This window comes from Ochlerotatus camptorhynchus, unplaced genomic scaffold (assembly GCF_037179485.1).
Source record: "Ochlerotatus camptorhynchus isolate MF236.1 unplaced genomic scaffold, CSIRO-AGI_Acam_v1.1 ptg000267l, whole genome shotgun sequence".
In the NCBI taxonomy this organism is placed as follows: Eukaryota; Metazoa; Arthropoda; class Insecta; order Diptera; family Culicidae; genus Ochlerotatus; species Ochlerotatus camptorhynchus.
This window is the reverse complement of record NW_027040757.1, coordinates 280928-300862: the sequence shown is the minus strand read 5'-3', so window position 1 is coordinate 300862 and position 19935 is coordinate 280928. Positions and strand designations below refer to the sequence as shown.

The window sequence follows — 19935 nt, the reverse complement described above, 5'->3', positions numbered from 1 at the left end:
GGACTCGGAATCGGTGGCAGATCTTACATCCCGTAACGTACCACGATAAGGTGATCTGCCCACGTTACGGGGCTTCTTGATGTTTCTTATTCTTCAAAGGGACACAATCTGGAAAATCCAGCACATCGCAAAGGGCATTGAAAAAATGTCAAGGACCAGAATGATATTGATTTTACGAAGATTTTAGTCATCAAAATTCACGGTCTTTTCTCGGTTATTTTGATTTCTTAGCTTTTTCCCGGTTTACTGGTCACCTTGAGATTACTTTGTCCGGAATAATGAAGTATTTTTTTTTCTTAATCGTATGAGCTTCAACGGAAAATTATTCAAAACAGAAAGCTGCAAAAAATGGGGTGCACAATGCTGCACCTGTTTTAAGTGAAATCTCACGATCTGAACATTTTAGGGAACATACATAAATGACGTAGCATTTGTGGGGGGATAGGCGGGGATTTTCTAGAAGTTTTGACGGGCCATGTATTAGGTGTATCCAAATAATTAATTAATTAATTTAGCTTTATTTAGGAGGCTTTCAGCCTTAGGCTGGTTCGCCTCCGAAGCTGTATCCAAATACGCTACAGAGGGGAGGGGATCTAAAATTAGTCAAAAATATGTTACGTCATTTATTGATGGTTCCTTAGAGATAAATCTCTAGAAACGATTCCCAGTGCATCTGCATCAGATCAAAAAAAGGGATTAAACATTAATTTTTTTAAGATTTCGTGCGTTTTGTGGACGCACAGCCATCATTTTGCATAAGAAACCGGGACGTTTCTGAAATGCCAAAAATTATGATTTCCCTTTCACAGATTTCAGAAATCAGTACCTGAAACAACCGGACGGTGCTTTTAGATTCGAACTGTAAGTGCCTCATTTATTGCATACTCGGCACAAAACGATAAATAAGCTTTCTCCATACGAATGAGTAAAAGTGACCCACTCTCTAAGTAAGATTCGTTTTCAATGTATCTCTTGAGATCAAATTACACCTTGGAGGGATCTCGGGTACAAATCTATATCATATCAACTCACTCGGCTCCGATAGGTGATTATTTGAGTTATCTACATACTTCTTGGAAGACAATTCATGGCTTGATTTTGAAACGCTGACAAACCTGTAAAAGAGAGAGAGAGAGGAAAGAAATACACATTACTAATATTGACTAGGGTAAGGCTTAAGTCAAATACGGACGATAAACCCACGTTATCAGCCCAGGTAGACACACATTGAACTCATCTATATAGGAAATCTATCGATGATTGGAAAATAGAGCCGAGAACTCGACTGCGTTGTGTTTGAACAAGTGCACTCCACCGCCGCCTGCTGTGACAACAAGTCCAAACTGTCAGCTGTTGCGTGTGGCGTAGCAGCAGCTGCTGACAATCGCTGTCATTATCGTAATAGTGTTTTCTTACTTTTATCAATGCGCTTTGTTGTTAGGAATATCAACCACTGACGTCGCTCTACAGTACTCAATGAATCGAGAGAGAGAGAGATCCGGATGATATATGGCTTAATAATGAGACTTCACCGCGCACCACGAGTGATAGACAAGCTAGACGAGTTCCTAATTCCGTGGACTTTGACAGAAGAGTAGGTCACGAATATGGAGCATCACTGACTTGGATTCACCTTGCCTTGTATAATGCTAGCCGATAAAGGTAATCACACGAGAGAATGTCTCCATGAGCGGGGGGAACAGCCTACCCTTTATCCATGAATTGATATCAAAATTTAGTGGGCTGGCGTATTAAATATGACTATTGAGCAGTTCCACGCCAACTGACGAATCGATGTCATTTTTCCCTTTCCGAATTCCATAAAACTTTGCCTAATTGTTCGCTAGGGGCAATTAACCAAGTTTGTGCTGGAATGCGCCTAGTTTTAAAAAAAATTGCATGTTTTATAATTTTCAATAAATCATAGCGCGAAAACAGCTCATTTAATCGAATTGACGTTTGAGACAAAGTTGTCGGAAACAGGTTTTCCCTTTCAGAAAAAAAATATACACTTATTATGAATTCTGAGAATTAAAATCTTAACTTTATTTTCTTTTGTGCTATTTGGCCTGGAACTGCTCTCTTGGAATTATAATATTCCAATTATATTGCAATCCGAATTTACGCTGAACCCAACATTTGTGACTGCTCTGCGTCGCCTTTAAGGTTCAATGAAAGTGGTGGCAAACTGTTTGGAAACTTTTAAAAACTACATATCTAACATATCTAACATTTGAAAAGGGCGGAATTCCTAAATCACCATATCGAGAAAATCATTTCCAAATTTTGATGACCTGAAAATTAATCCTATTTCACGACTTTCCATTTTCTGACTGATTTTATTAGCTTACAGTGTATCTCCAAATTGAGCGTACAGATGTCTATAAATTTTAGAAAAAAACAGCTTTAAAGGAACAAATTAAAGAGATGCGTTTCTGAATTTCTGGCTGCTGAATCATGATAAATTTATCAATTATTGGTACAGTGCTGGACTTAGTTGGTTGCGGTTATTAACGCCTTTTACTTGAAATATAATGAACTAAACTTTTTTTTTTAATTTTGCTCATTTTTAGCCATAAGAAAGATCATTCATATTCCACTAATTTTACTAAAATTCGTTCACTAGTTGAAAATCGTTTTACTAAAATAAATCTAACTGCATACAGGTTCTTCCGAAGAAGTCCAAAGCTAAAGCGATAAATCACCAGCCAAGATTAAAAAAAAAATATATCTATTCACATTGTTTCAAAAAATGTTCCACTAGGATGTACGTTGAATTTTGCTATACACTGTTTAGTCAATTGTGTAATCTATCATAATGCATCACTAAAAACTCAAAAAAAGTTTTTATTTGCCAGAAAACATCATACAGGGCAATAATTTCTTACATGTTGTTACTCCCGGATCTTCCACCCTGGTGAAACGCCGTGGAAATACACCCTCGGGATTTTTTGTTTGTTGTTCCGCTTTGGTTCTTCGTTCGTAAATTTTGTGAGAGTGGAATTACGCCCGGAATTTTTTTTTTGTTTTTTTTTTGTTCGTTGTTTACAGGTGAACTATCAATCGGATGCATTTCAAATGAATCGGGTGTGACTTGATACTACACAGAATTAGTACGTTTGAAATATTAAAATAATATAACTCGTAGTTCTGGTACAAAGCGTAACAACAAGATGCTTCATAGAGTTGAAAATTGGAAATACGCCATGTAAGAAGAAACGATTTTGATGATTTGAAGTGATATTTTCCTCTACTTTTTCGTGTTTATCGAGTAGTTTGTGAAGTGTTATCTCTATATGTGGCAATATATGGTTTGTTTACATTTTGGCTCTTCCGCCTCTTTCAAATGTTCGTCTAGATATAAAGGAAGTAGAAGGAGAACCCAATTAACCTGTTTACGGCAAACGTCTTTCCCAATAAGTGTTTCTATTGCAATCAACGTCGGAGTTGTAATCCCAAATTGCATGGGTCTCATTTCAGTCGCTCGTCAGAAGTCATCATGCGGCTAGCATTGCTAGTGATCATCGTCTGTTCTTATCTTCGGACAACGATAGCAGGCATCGCTTGTCCCACGCTACGCCTAAATACGTCCAATGAAATCAGTTGTCAATCCACATTATACCGGACGGACATCGCGTCCTACAAATGCATCAGGACCACATTTTCCTGTACCGTAGGCAATTCCTCAGCTACAGCAATGGCCTCACTCAACTGTTTCAATGAAGTAGCAGCATTTACGTTTACCGACGACGGTGAAAGTGGTCCAAATATGCTAGCGACAACGGGCAGTCAAATCAACGTTTGCCTATCAAACAGAGTCGAATGTTATGTGACGGTACTATCGGGAAGGTCGACTATATCATTTATCGTTCATATTAAAAAGGTACAAGATTCTGCTGCAGGACAAACTTCCGTGGAATTAGCACCCGGACAGTGTGACTGTCCACCGTATCGCGCCCTCTATCAAATCCAGTTGAAGCGTTGCACGGATAAGCAACGGACGCCGGACAAATTATCAATCAATTCAATTATTGTAGTGGCAGGACTTATGATCTTTTGCTGCATTTTGATGCCTGTATTTTCCTCCATCCAAAATAACTTAACAAATTCCGTGACAGTAGGTAACGATGGAAGCACTTAATTATGAATAAAATTATATGATAAAATAAATCATAAAATGCTTATAACATAATTAAACATAGCCTTTTAGCAGCGTTTCTCAAACTTTCGTTGATTGCAACCTACCTTGAGAAATTCAATAAGCTTATGATTCACAAATATAGCCACACAAGATCTCAAAACGCCAGAAAAGTCTCAAAGATGCCTGATATGTTAAAAGGCCTGAAACGCGCCCTTTAGCCATTAAAACAGCTTCAAAGCTTAACAACAATGAAATAGCCAAAACGAGAGCCACGAGAGTCATCAAAACATGTGATGCGGTTACCATATATTTATGCGGATCGTCATTTGGCGTGGAACTGCTCTAATTGATTTGAAAAATTGTTTTTTAGCATTTATTTCGATGGAGCGCTTTGAATGTGTTAGTTTATTTCCATTTAGTTCCGTTATAATTGCTTATCTTTTGACAGATACGCGTATTTCGTCGTATTTCGTTGACTAAAGGATTAACTTGAAAAATAGCCCATTCATAACGAACGAAGGAAGAGATGTGGCTTTGGTAAGCGAAATGTACAATCAAGCTGTGGTTTATTTGCTCGTTAATATGCTTTTTTTCAATTTCACCGAGGGTCCACGGTACTAACACTAGGACTTTTTGGAAATCTGTTGTCGCAAATTGATTGTTTCAATTCAGCATCATGGTGGCTGGTATGAGCTATCCTTTGAGCACAAACACATCTGAATAATTCAGATGCTGCCGTGGTAAGTTTTGTTGATTGACATCAATACAATTCAATACAATTCCTGAAGCAAGAAGCTTAGCAACAATCCGTAATACAGATATTGTTCGCGACCGAACCGTTCGCTCCGGAAAGACTGCCAAATGAAACCGAACGACGCACACCAACAGAAGCAGCGGCAGCAGTAGAAGCGACGCACACCAACAAAGGCAACCTACAAGAAGAAAACGTAGAATAGCGCGCAACGCTCCGCCCATTATACGTTGTCGGATCGGTGAATGAGTGTAAATAAAGCAGCCCATTCGTGAATGAGCTCAGTTAATTTTTGTATTGCACACGGTTAATATCGGAGAATAAAAGATTAAAAGTTAAAACTTGTCCTCCTTTCATTCTGCCGCTTTCGAAACCGCATTCGCTGGACTGGTCGACCAACTGACTCGATTCTGCTTGTTTTCCGCCTTGACGAGGAGAATTCACCGCCTTGGTGCCAAGGAGCGCGCCAACATATGGTCCTACCGAACCGGATAACCAACCAGTGTCGTGTCGACATTGAATTCTAGTGAGGAAAAAGTGGATCAAAATGCCGAAAACGAGAAAGTCTACCAAGCAGGAGGCAGAAGATGATGCCAAGGCAGCATTAGTTCACCAGCGTCGCCAAATTCAGGCAAAGGTGACAACGATAAGTCGCACACTTGAAGAAGCTGAGGATACTCCAAGTAAAATTTGTGCATCGCTCTTGAAAGTGTTTTCGAAAAAGCTTGAACTTCATTACAACGAGTTCATTTCAATTCACCAATCAATAGTTGCTTCCACACCCTCCAATGAGATTGAACTGGAAGATGATGCTTTGGATATTTTCGACGCTCTCCATACCAACACGCTTGCCTTGCTTGAACTGCTCACCGAAACCATTTCCCCTCCCGGTGCTAGAGGTGTAAATCAATCCGTGATCATCCAGCAGCAATCACTGCGAGCTCCAGTTCCCACATTCGACGGGAAGGTAGAGAATTGGCCGAAATTTCGGATGATGTTTGAGGATATTGTCGGACAGAGCGCCGATTCGGATGCAGTTAAGCTGCATCATCTCGATAAGGCGCTAACGGGTGATGCCTCCGGTTGGATTACGGCAAAAATGATCGTTGACAACAACTTCAAGCAAACCTGGCAACAGCTCAGTGACCAGTACGAAAACCCATGAGTAATCGTCGATACGCATAAAGATTTACTCGAGCTAGTGAAGACATTCATCCGTCGTGTTGGCGGTCTCGAGTACCAGGGACTGGAAGTTGATGAACTATCTGGTCTCATCCTCACGAAGATCCTCACTTCACGATTGGACGATCAAACACTCCAGTTATGGGAGAGGACACAGCAGCATGCCAAGCTGCCCCAGTACCAAGAAACTGTGGCCTTTCTTCGAAGCGAATGCCAGGTGTTGGAAAGGTTCCAAAACCGGCACCAGATGACGGCAAAAGAGCCATTTTCAAGGCAACAACAGGGTTCGAAACCAACTAACCAGAAAGCCCACGCTGCAACGACTGTGACCTCCAGCAGTTCCTGCCAGGTATGTAGTGGCTACCATCGCCATTTCGAATGCCCGAAGTTCCATCAAATGTCACCGGCTCAACGGAGTGAAAAAGTGAAGGAGTTAAGAATCTGTTTCAACTGCCTTCGCCCTGGTCATCGAGCCATTGATTGTTCATCCAAAAAGACGTGCTCTCGCTGCCAGAGAAGACACCACACTCTGTTGCATGAAGAATCAGATTCGAATACAGTGGAGGTAGCACCAACCATCCAAAATGAAGAACCAGCTTGCCAAACCTCTTCCGAGAACCACTCGGAGTCTCAACGAGTCACCGAAACTGTTGCGTCGTGTAACCATTCTAAAGCTGCCAAAACCGTTATGCTCATGACCGCTGTGGTGCGAATCAAGGATTCTCGTGGATGGACAACTCCCTGCCGTGTTCTGTTGGATAGCGGCTCGCAAGTCAACTTCCTATCCAAGGCAATGGCTGACCGCTTGGCCACCGAAAGACGACCTGCACATGTACCCATCGCTGGAATAGGTGGGTCCAAAACCTACGCCAAGGAGAAGATGATGGTGAAAGTGGAGTCCAGGCATTCCGATTTCTGTACTACTATCGAATGCCTCGTAGTTCCTGAGATAACGGGAGCGATTCCAGCAACGAAAATCAACGTTTCGGCGTGGCCAATCGACACCGATCTACTTATGGCAGACCCCAACTTCCACACTCCTTCCGATATCGATATGCTAATCGGTATCTCCCATTTTTTGCAATTGCTAAAGACGGGCCGTATTCAACTGAGTGATAAGTTACCTGAACTACAAGAAACCCATTTAGGATGGGTAGTTGCAGGAGACATCGACGACGTGTCAACCTCCCAGCAGTGTCTAGCTGCCCTGACGGATCCTATTTCTGAAGTCCTTCGCCAATTCTGGGAGCTGGAAGAGATCTCTGAGTCAGTAACACAACCCAGCGAGCAAGATGAGTGCGAAAAAGTATTCCAGTCTACCCATCGTCGAGATGAGACCGGCAGATATGAGGTGAGTTTGCCATTCCGCGAATCGGTGCACGAGCTAGGAGACAACCGAAACTTGGCCATGCATCGGTTCCTTTCGTTAGAGCGAAGATTCAAGAAAAATCCGGAGCTAAAGCAACAGTATTGTCGATTCATCGATGAGTATGAAGCATTGGGACATTGTCAAGAGGTGAACGAAGCCGATGATACTCCCAATCAACGAGTGTATTATCTCCCGCATCAAGCCATCCTACGTCCATCGAGCTCGACAACTAAAATTCGAGTTGTTTTCGACGCCTCTGCCAAGGCATCCCGGTCCGAGAAGTCATTGAACGACGTTCTTCTAGTTGGAGCAACACTGCAAAGCGACATCTTCAGTATCCTGTTACGTTTTCGGAAGTATAGGATAGTATTCACTGCTGACGTTTCAAAAATGTTTCGACAGATACGCATGGCCCTACTTCACGCGTGTTTCCAACGAATTTTCTGGCGGTCAAGCCCGGAAGAACCCCTCCGTGTCCTGGAACTCACAACCGTTACTTACGGGACAGCTGCAGCCCCATTCTTGGCGACCAGATGTTTGATACAGCTCTGTGACGATGAAGGCGACTCATTTCAACTCGCTGCACGAATCATCCGCCTAGATTGTTACGTCGATGATGTCATCTCAGGTGCGAACACCGTAGAGGAAGCCATCGCAAGTCAAACCCAAATTCAACAGCTACTTGAACGAGGTGGATTCCCGGTCCACAAATGGAGTTCTAACACAACAGAAGTTCTAGAAAACGTTCCAGAAGCCGACCGTGAGAAATTAGTACGTCTGGACAACACCTCAATCGACGTTATGAAGACATTGGGATTGATCTGGAGCCCACAACGAGATGAATTTGTGTTCAGCACCAATCAAACCGATCGAGAAGCAAGCCATCCTACGAAGCGAACAGTGTTATCCGAAATTGGCAGACTGTTCGATCCACTGGGTCTTGTGACGCCGGTAACCATTATCGCCAAAATGATCATGCAGAGGATTTGGAGATCCGGTCTCCCGTGGGATACCCCGTTGGAAGGAGAACTTCTACAATCCTGGAAACAATTCCGTGAAGCAATACTCCTGGTAAGCGAAATTAAGATTCCTCGATGCACCATTTCTTCTGATGCCACCACCATCGAAATCCATGGCTTCTCCGACGCCTCGGCGGCTGCTTACGGAGCGGTCATTTATATTCGCTGTATCCTACCGAATGGTAAGGCTCGACTCAACATGCTGTGCAGCAAATCCAAGGTCACTCCGATAGCTGAATTGAGCATTCCACGCAAAGAATTACTCGGTGCCCAGCTACTTGCCCGGCTACTCGTAAAAGTGCTGGACTCCCTTCAACTAGATGTATCGCAAGTTGTTCTGTGGTGCGACAGTCAGGTGGTACTTGCCTGGTTGCGGAAGCCGTTATCATCCCTTGAAGTGTTTGTGCGCAACCGCGTAGCAGAGATTTTGAAGAGCACCGAAGGCTACACGTGGAAGTACATCAAATCGAAACAAAACCCAGCAGATTTAGTATCCAGAGGTCAATTTCCACACGCCCTGAGCACCAATGAACTTTGGTGGAATGAGCCGACATTTCTAAGCACCGCGCAGTACCAGTCGGAACTTCCCGATGACATCGCAGATGAAGATCTTCCGGAGTTGAAAAAGGTAAATGTAACCGCCATTCCAGTCGTTAACGAGGAGAAGATGGAAGTATTTTCTAGGTTCAGCTCGTTCAGAAAGCTTCAACGGGTAGTCGCGTTGGTCCAGCGATTTATCCGTAACTGTCAACTGAAATCTCGCAACGAACGAGTCCTCCAACGTCATCCTACAATCCAAGAACTACGCTCGGCTTTACAGCTGATTGTAAGGGTCATTCAGCTTGAAGCTCTGGGTGACGAGATACATCGTGTGACATCCAACGAACCGTGTAAGAAAATTGCTGCTCTGAATCCGATTTACAACGATGGAGTGCTGCGCGTTGGAGGAAGGCTTCAACATTCCCTGCTACCTTTTGAAACCAAGCATCCACTATTACTTCCTAAACATCCGATCACCGATCAAATCATCCGTACATACCACGAAGAGAATCTGCATGTTGGTCCAACTGCCCTATTGGCCGCTCTCCGATCACGTTTTTGGTTGCTGGATGGAAGGTCGTCCGTTACCAGAAGCTGCATCACATGTTTCCGGTCGAAGCCTAAACGTTCTATTCAACTGATGGGAAATCTGCCGCCCTGCCGAGTAACACCCGCTGAACCGTTTTTGAAAACTGGCATTGACTATGCCGGACCAGTATTTGTGAAATAAGGTCGTCACAAACCGAAAATTGTCAAGGCCTACATCGCGGTGTTTATCTGCATGTCAACGAAAGCTGTCCATTTGGAATTAGTTTCCGACATCTCTACCGCCGCGTTCCTAGCTGCACTTCAGCGCTTCGTCAGCCGACGGGGCATTTGCCGAGAGGTCTTTTCAGATAATGGCTCCAACTTCAAGGGAGCCAAATCCGAATTACATGATCTATATCTCCTATTTCGCAGCCGCAATGCCGTTGACGAGATAGCATCCTTCTGTCAGCCAAAAGAGATCTCCTGGAAATTTATCCCACCGGAAGCTCCTAACTTTGTCGGCCTCTGGGAGAGCGCAGTGAAGACCGCTAAGTATCACCTGAAGAGAACTCTAAAAAATGCCAAATTGACTTTTGAAGAGTATGCTACAGTCCTTAGCCAAGTGGAGGCTATAATGAATTCCCGGCCTCTCTGTTCAACATCAGATCCAGACGACGAAATTTTAACACCGGGCCATTTTTTGATTGGCCGTCCTCTGATAGCCACGCCGGAGCCTAGCTACAATGAGATACCAACCAATCGCCTGTCAAGATGGCAGTATCTACAGTACCTCCGTGAGCAGTTCTGGAGACAATGGAGCCGGGACTACTTGTTGAACCTGCAACTGAGGGGGAAAAACCGCCAAAGACAACCAAACATTCGCCCTGGTATGATCGTGGTGCTTGAGCAGAAGGATATCCCACCGCAATGTTGGAAGATGGGAAAGGTCGTCCAGATTTACCCAGGTTCCGACAATTTGGTGCGAGCGGTAGACATCAACGTCGAAGGTTGCATCTATAGACGAGCGGTATCCAAATTATCCGTCCTTCCGATTGCTGACAATGACGACCAAAACATCGATTCAGTGAATTCTTCGCAGCCTGGGGGGAATATGTTCGCGACCGAACCGTTCGCTCCGGAAAGACTGCCAAATGAAACCGAACGACGCACACCAACAGAAGCAGCGGCAGCAGTAGAAGCGACGCACACCAACAAAGGCAACCTACAAGAAGAAAACGTAGAATAGCGCGCAACGCTCCGCCCATTATACGTTGTCGGATCGGTGAATGAGTGTAAATAAAGCAGCCCATTCGTGAATGAGCTAAGTTAATTTTTGTATTGCACACGGTTAATATCGGAGAATAAAAGATTAAAAGTTAAAACTTGTCCTCCTTTTATTCTGCCGCTTTCGAAACCGCATTCGCTGGACTGGTCGACCAACTGACTCGATTCTGCTTGTTTTCCGCCTTGACGAGGAGAATTCACCGCCTTGGTGCCAAGGAGCGCGCCAACAGATATGACACAACTTTTTCCTAAATTTATTACATTAACCTTAATCCAGAATTTCGTACCTACGTACACTGTGGTGCAAAGTAGTTCGGACAAAGGTCGTTTTCATACAAACTAGCCAAGTTTAACATGTTGTAAATGTGTTCTGTTATGATCAATTGAGCTGAAATTTTAACGCAAAACTACAAATATGTTGAATTTCACGTGTAAGAAATACCAAATTTTTTGAAGCACCTGCTGGAAGGTGACAATAAAAATAAAATTTGTGCATAGCTGATCGGACAAAGGTCAATGGAAAAGCAAGTTTTGAGTCAAAATATCAGCTCAATGGATCATAACAGAACAAATTTACAACATGTTAAACTTGGTTAATTTTTAAGTGTAGACTTGTGTGTATGTAATGAGAAGTCACCACCAACGTTTTTGCAGCAAAGTACACTTCTGCGTTGAAAATAATCCCTTAAAATAGTGTTCACTCAAGCCAGACAAAATACAAATTTTAATCTTCAGAGTTCTATCATTACTAGCGTGTTGATATGGTCAGTGCTGAGTCAGAACTAAGTGACATTTTTTTTTTGATTTCGAGATGAACGAATTTAAAGTTGGCTGTACAATATTGTTTCTTATGTAATGGGACAAATCTTTTGGCCGTTTTCTCTTGCTACTCTAATTTTTAAAATCTGGCTGAAAAAGTGAAATGTAGCTGAGGGAATTCTTGATCTTATGATATCATTAACTCAATTTTTGTTTTTATTTTGCTACTTAGTCCCTTATGACTTAACGCCGACCATATGATCTTGTATAGTCTGGGTAAAAGTATTCTGAATGGATTCTGAGTCTAATTTAGTGCAAATGCGCAATAACTTGTTTATTTTTCCACCAAATTTGCTGAAAGCTTCAGAGGCTTCCAAAAAATGTATTTTAGAAGATTTCCGCATAAGGACTTGTTGAAGGACACATAGTTCCAGAGATATTCCGGTATTATTTGGGGTGCTAACATGCTAACGGTATCCCAACTACGGCAAGGTTGCCATCCACCGCTCACGTAGTCTTCCTTTACCTTCCTTTAGCATGAGTGGTGATCTTACGGTGATTCCAGTAGATCTCTGGAACCATGTGTTGAGTCTGCTAGAAGATATTTCTGGAACCATCTAAAAACTTCACCCCATTCCATAAGGCACATGTGAAAAGGGCACACAAGTCTTCTGTGAACAAACCTTTCAGTCCTTTGTCTCGTCACCCGACAACATCTCATATGATGGGACCGCGAGAGTCAAGGCATGCGAAACAGCGCACGGCGATGGCGCCCTGAGAGAGCGCATTGAGATGTTTCAATGAAACAGTCGCATGTGATTGAATACATGCGTCGCATTGAGAGAACAATGCGATGAGACAAAAAAAAAATGAAACGCTCGAATTTGTTGAGAGCGTGTAGCTTGTTGCGCGCATCGTTCTGGTCTCTCTTTTGTACAATTAATGTAGCACACCATGGATTTAAAAAATCATGCGACGCTCCGTCTCACAGCTAGCTGTCGCATTTGTGTACGCGTGAGATTTCCGGAAGCCTGCTTAAACAATCGGCACGTCGGTCATAGCTTGTTATGATTGTCTGAACTATGCATAAAGAGAAAATCGAAACATTGAACGTCGCGTGAAAGTGGATCTTAATGAAGGCCTAAGTACTCTTTCGTAGCTTTTAGTTTAAGGATTTCAAAGATCGTCGGTTGCAGTGGCTTGCTTACTGAGGAGAAAGACGCGGTTCCAGATCCTTTCATATTAAAAATATTGAAATATCGCTTGTTTATCGTGTATTTTGTAAAACTTTTCGTTGTCGTCGGTGCCGGGTTTGAATAGTTATAAAAACTTGAGTAACGCTATAATGTGATATGAGAGGCTCGGTGGCCTTAGAGCAACCGTTTTTGCTTACTGAGCAGAACATCATGAGTCTAGTGTCTCAGGCCCATCCACATTCAAGATTCGTCAATGATTAAAAAGGAGCTCGTCTGCCTAGTTGCAGACGTTTTTGCTTACTGAGCAGAGAACCGTGGGTTCAATCCCAAGCTCGTTCGCGTTATACGATCGTTAGGACATCAATTCAGCTTATCGTTTACCAAAACGAACCCTGCTGCAAACCCAACCCTCTTACCCAACATTCCTGTGATTCCTCGTGGAAGTGCAGAGGATTCCTCGGCTTCCATCAAAGCGAGTGTCACGTCAACACATTCCTACCCATTCCTCTCTTGACCTGCGTTCAGACACGGCTAGCGCTGGTATTGCCTAATTCTAGATCACCATTTTTTACACATTGAGGATGATTGCTAGTCCCAAGCATCGGCTATTGGTTCTCTGTGTAATTACAGCTGGTCTGGCAATAACAGAGTAGCAACCGTGGGCGGTCAATCATGCTCATGCTCATGCTCATGAGAGTTGGTGCACAGGTAGATTGAGGTTAAGGCGACGCCACTGCAAAATCGCAAAAACGTGAGTTACCTACGGTTTTACGAATTTGTGTGAACGAAAATAAAATTTGAGTAGGTTTAATCGGCCTTCAACGATGACAGTGACTCACAAAGAACCAGTTCACTGACTCGACACGTGAATAAGTGTGAAATCGACGTGCAACAGGCGTCATAAAATCCATGATTACGATAGGTGATTATTTGAGTTATCTACATGCTTCTTGGAAGACAATTCATGGCTTAATTTTGAAACGCTGAAAAACCTGTAAAAGAGAGAGCGGAAAGAAGTACACATTACTAATATTGACTAGGGTAAGGCTTAAGTCAAATACGGACGATAAATCCACGTTATCAACCCAGGTAGACACACATTGAACTCATCTGCATAGGAAATCTATCGATGATTGGAAAATAGAGCCGAGAACTCGACTGCGTTGTGTTTGAACAAGTGCACTCCACCGCCGCCTGCTGTGACAACAAGTCCAAACTGTCAGCTGTTGCTTGTGGCGTAGCAGCAGCTGCTGACAATCGCTGTCATTATCGTAATTGTGTTTTCTTACTTTTATCAGTGCGCTTGGTTGTTAGGAATATCAACCACTGACGTCGCTCTACAGTACTCAATGAATCGAGAGAGAGAGAGATCCGGATGATATATGGCTTAATAATGAGACTTCACCGCGCGCCGCGAGTGATAGCAAGCTAGACGAGTTCCTAATTCAGTGGACTTTGACAGAAGAGTAGGTCACGAATCTGGAGTACCACTGACTTAAATTCACCTTGCCTTGTAACGCAGAACCGATAAAGGTAATCACAAGAGAGAATGTCTCCACGAGCGGGGGGAACAGCCTGCCCTTTATCCATGAATTGATATCAAAATTTAGTGGGCTGGCGTATTAAATATGACTATTGAGCAGTTCCACCAGTTTGGGGCCTCATAGTCTAGTCAGTAAAGGCACGGTATTACTGAGCCGGAGAAGATGGGTTCGACTCCCGGTCCGGTCGAGGGAATCTTTCGGGTTGAAAATTTTCTCGACTTCCCTCGACTCTCAATTAATAACTGTGGAAGTGCATTAAGAACACTAAGTTGGGAGCACGCAATAAGCTAATATGCGCTAAGCAATAAGCTTGAAATGCGAACAAGAAGAAGAAGAAGAGCAGTTCCACGCCAACTGACGAATAGATGTCATTTTTACCTTTCCGAAATCCATAAAACTTTGCCCAATTGTTCGCTAGGGGCAATGAACCAAGTTTGTGCCAAAATGCGCCTAGTTTAAAAAATTATATATTTTATACCTTTCAACAAATCATAGCGCGAAAACAGCTCATTTAATCAAATTGACGTTTAAGACAAAAATGTCGGAATCTGGTTTTCCTTTTCAGAAAAAAATAAACACTTATTATGTATTCTGAGAATTCAAATCTAAACTTTGTTTATTTTTTCGCTATTTGGCCTGGAACTGCTCTCTTGGAATTATAATATTCCATTTATATTGCACTCCCAATTTACGCTGAACCCAACATTTTTGTCTGCTCTGCGTCGTCTGTTTGGTGAAAGTTTCAAAAACTACATACTATTGCAATCAAAGTGCATGAGTCTCATTTCAGTCGTTCGCCAGAAGTCATCATGCGGCTAGCATTGCCAGTGATCATCGTCTGTTCTTATCTTCTGACAACGATGGCAGGCATCGTTTGTCCCAAGCTACGCCTAAATACGTCCAATGAAATCAGTTGCCGATCCAAATTATACCGGATGGACACCGCTGAATCGTACTACAAATGCATCAGGACCACATTTTCCTGTACCCTAGGTAATTCCTCAGGTACAACAATGGCCTCACTCAACTGTTTCAATGAACTAGCAGCATTTACGTTTACCGACGACGCTGAAAGTGGTCTAAATATTCTAGAGAAAACGGGCAGTAAAATCAATGTTTGCCTATCAAACAGAGTCGAATGTCATGTGATGGTACTATCGGGAAGGTCGACTATATCATTTATCGTTCATATTAAAAATGTACAAGATTCCGCTGCAGGACAAACTGCCGTGGAATTAGGACCCGGACAGTGTGACTGTCCACCGTATCGCGCCCTCTATCAAATCCAGTTGAAGCGTTGCACGGATAAGCAACGGACGCCGAACAACAACAAATTATCAATCAATTCAATTATTGTAGTGGCAGGAGGCGTGGGGTTACTTTTGATCTTTTGCTGCATTTTGATGCCTGTATTTTCCTCAATCGAGAATAACTTAACGCAATCCGTGACAGTAGGTAACGATGGAAGCACTTAATTATGAATAAAATTATATGATAAAATAAATCATAAAATGCTTATAACATAATTAAACATAGCCTTTTAGCAGCGGTTCTCAAACTTTCGTTGATTGCAAGCTACCTTGAAAAATTCCATAAGCTTACGATTCACAAATATTGCCACACAAGAACTCGAAACGCCAGAAAAGTCTCAAAGATGCCTGATATGTTAAAAGGCCTGAAACGCGCCCTTTAGCCATTAAAACAGCTTCAAAGCTTAACAACAATGAAATAGCCAAAAATGGTTTGAAAACACACCACCAGAGTCATCAAAGCATTTGATGCGGTTTCCATATATTTTTTTATCTTGTGTGTTTGGAAGTCACATTATCATGCTACAATATGAGCCCAAGAAAGAATCAATTACATCGTACGTAGGAGAAATAAATGGAAATGTTATTTTCTCCTTCGGAAATAAATATGAGGACGCCATACAAAAATGTATGGGAAATTGGTCATTTTTGAAACATTATTTAGCACGTCAACAATTGTTGGGGCACAAAAATAATCAAAGAGTTAGTTCAAATGACCATTAAACTTCATTTCTGAAAAGTTATAAGCAGATCCAATCGCTAGAAGTTCTCGAATATCACAAAAATCATTGCTTGATCAGCGATGATCACATAGCCTAAATGTATGTGTCTCCAATATTGATGGAAATCCAATACACCAAGCGATAACCGAATATCCAACAACAATCGATTATCGCTTAATTAAGTCAGATTGTTTTATCAGAGGCGTGATCAGAGATTTTATGTCTCAGAAAATCCCAGCGGTGCCGACTAGGATTGAACTCAGGCTCTTTGGAGTGCTTACATGTTTACCACTACACCACCGGCGCCGCTAAAGAATCCCTTCGGTTTAATCAAACTCGTTTAACTCGTATCTGTTCTAGTTTTTTTAAGTGAATAGTGAATTAGTGAAACAACGTAACACTGAAATAACCTACAATGTACGATTAAGGAATTCTTCAACAAGTTGAATATTACCACCATCAACCTCTTTACATTTCCTGCTTCCCAGCAGTGGTTTATTCTTTCATAAATTGTAGCAATTTCTGGGTGGGTGAGGATGTTCGAAAGTAGCATCCCACACCTAGAGCTACAACCCTGGCGGTAAGAAGAAATATTTCATTACACCAGCATCACTATCACAGGTACCTTAGGTAATAACACCAATCACTCGTATTACCACCAGTAAGGTTGAGACCGTTATCTCTCATACTTGGATCCACAGTTTTCAAAAATAAAGGGAGATTGTAATTCGCAGATTGAAGATCCACTCTCGCCATGGAATTGATCATATAATGACTCCCCCCTCCCCAAAATTTGGTCCTTCGAGCCGGATTGGGAGACAAAGGACGCTTCTGAAGGCTTGGTTCACCATGGGCACAGCTTTCGGGACCAACTGCAGGATTTATGAAGGATTTCTCCTGGACATCGGTCACTAGAACTAGTTTACCATTCCACCAAAATTGATTCGGCGGAATTGAATTTCTGAGGAATGAGGAAGCATACTGGGATAGACTCAATGGCGATTTCTACACACTGTAATTGAAAGTTTGCAAACACCCGACCCACTATCAGGAAAGGCATTCAACAAATCAATCCCCGGGCCTAGCGCACAGTCTTGGAAATCATCAGATCATGTGCAAGGACGTTGAAAACGATTATCAGACCTCGAAGCTCAAACAATCCAAATTTCGGACACACACAAGGAACAGTCGACGGTCATCAGAAACCATAACCCATTGGCAGCCAACCAAGGCAAGGCTGGGCCATCAATCAATCAAAGGATCCAAGGAATCGGAAGCTGGCAATCACTCACATCCAGATGAGTGAACTTGTACAGTATGTGTCGTCCGAAGTTAGGACTATAGATGGTGCGCATTTTGAAAGTTAATTTTCCATTTCATCATATCACCACACGTTTCGGAGTTTCACGATGCTTTTGATTGGCAGATCTCAAGCTTCTCCAGGTTAGATGCCTATGGCATATGCCCAGCCGCAGCTAAGGTTGTATGATACTACATAAACCTTCAAACTCTTTCCACTAAATCACGACGATACTACCACATCTACAAAATATGATGAACAATAGCCAATTCATCCTTCAATGGGTGCGGTACGTGACGTCAGACGAGTATTTTCTGTTTAGGAGACATCATCACCCCACGTGTCCCGGTCAGTAATATTGACAGTATATGTCTGCCGAGGCTAGACAGTTCTACGGTTTATTACACCACTATTCCAACCAATTATAGGTATCCAATGATGAAACAAACGCAACCAACCCTGAACGGTGGAGCACACGTTTTGCAATCGGTGGACACGACATTCGTCAACTCGGATCTGCAACGAGAGAGAAAGGGAGACGTTGTGCTACTTTGAGTAGCAATACGCTCATCCAGTTCAATGTATACATGATTAACGGAACGTTTACAAACAGCTGCTAAATTCGGTTACGGTTGACTAGTGATAGTAATTTAGAACTTCTTGTTGACAATTAGAGTAGATCAGGATGGTTTCCATGGATGTATTATGATCTATGTGTGTAGAAATTTCGATATATTGAGGTAGAGGGTCATCTAAGGTTGCAGGCTAGGAAATTTTTGGAACCTATATAACGCTACTCGTTCGTAGAACAAGCACTCTATACACACTTGTAACTAGCAATCATTCCACAACAACATTACTCTAGTCGAGGGCAGAAAAGTAATACGGATGATGATGGAATGCTTTCCGCGTCTTAGGAAGATTAAATCATCATGAAAGAGATAGATGGTAGAGATACAAAACATGTGTCAGGTACCCTACTTTGAAGTCTGTGAAAGAGATTTCTAGGTTTGTTCAATGCACTACTTCCAACCATCTCTTGTGTGTGGAGGCGAACCAGCCCCAGGCTGAAAGCCTCCCTAATAAAGATAAATCAATCAATCAATCTCTTGTGTATTTTCCGATAGATGTCGAGACCAAACAACAGCACTGACAACATCTAATGACCGATAAGTGTAGAAACGATGTCCACCGATTACTTTCCATGGAGTTCTAGTCTAAACTCCCTTGTCGATTATCATGAAATTCCTTGGTGTTATTCCTAGAATTCCTTCTTGATGTTTCTCATTCTTCAAAGGGACAAAATCTGGAAAAATCCAGCACATCGCAAAGGGCGTTGAAAATATTTCAAGGACCAGAATCTTATTGATTTTACAAAGATTTAAGTCATCGAAATTCACGGTCTTTTCTCGGTGATTTTGATTTCTCAGCTTTTCCTCGGTTTACACCCTGAGATTACTTTGTCCGGGATAATGAAGTTTTTTTAATCGTATGAGCTTTAAAGGAAAATTATTCAAAGTCAGACAATATTTGTATTGTTCAGAAAGCTGCCCCTATTAACGATCTGCACATTTTAGGGAACGTACATAAATGACGTAGTATTTGTGGGGGGATACGAGGGGATTTTCTAGAAGTTTTGATAGGCCGTGTATTAGGTATATCCAAATACGCTACAAAGGGGAGGGGATCTAAAATTAGTCAAAAATAAGCTACGTCATTGATGGATGGTCCCTTAGCGACAAATCTCTCAAAACGATTCCCAGTACATCTTTTGTCTAACGATTGAGCAAACAAAAAAGGGATTAAATATTGATTTTTTAAGATTTCGTGCGTTTTGTGGACGCACAGCCATCATTTTGCATAAGAAACCGGGGCGTTTGAGATGAAAAAAAATGTGATTTCCCTTTCACAGATTTCAGAAATCAGTACCTGAAACAACCGGACGGTACCTCTATTTTTGCTTTTTGATTCGAATTGTAAGTGCCCCATTTTTTGCATACTCGACACAAAACTTACTTTCTAAGCCCCACCCCTATCATGATTTCCCGCCGTTTTAATGAATGCAAAAAAGGAGGGACTTACAATTTGAACTTAAAAGCATAAATGCTTTCTCCATACAAATGAGTAAAAGTGACTCACTCTCTAATTAAGAGTCGTTTTCAGTGTACCTCTTGGGGACAAATTACATCTTGGAGGGATTTTGGGTACTCAATCGTGCTCTCTTTGCGTCGCATGCCCATGTTCTGCCGCAGAAAATGTGGTTCACTACATCTTGGAGGGATCTTTGGTA

The 19935-nt window shown here is 42.3% G+C and overlaps 2 protein-coding genes across 4 annotated transcripts in view; one reads left to right on the top strand and one right to left on the bottom strand.

Annotated features, from left to right (window-relative positions):
• The window catches only part of kst (spectrin beta chain, non-erythrocytic 5 kst), a 320373-nt gene that overhangs the window by 138081 nt on the left and 162357 nt on the right, over positions 1 to 19935 (bottom strand). The window lies entirely within an intron of this gene.
• The window catches only part of LOC135705458 (uncharacterized), a 69044-nt gene that overhangs the window by 6100 nt on the left and 43009 nt on the right, over positions 1 to 19935 (top strand). The window contains exons 2-3 of the mRNA XM_065227207.1: positions 5686 to 6034; positions 6095 to 9135. Of these exons, the coding sequence (XP_065083279.1) occupies positions 5686 to 6034; positions 6095 to 9135 (3390 nt within the window). The remainder of the gene's footprint in view (positions 1 to 5685; positions 6035 to 6094; positions 9136 to 19935) is intronic.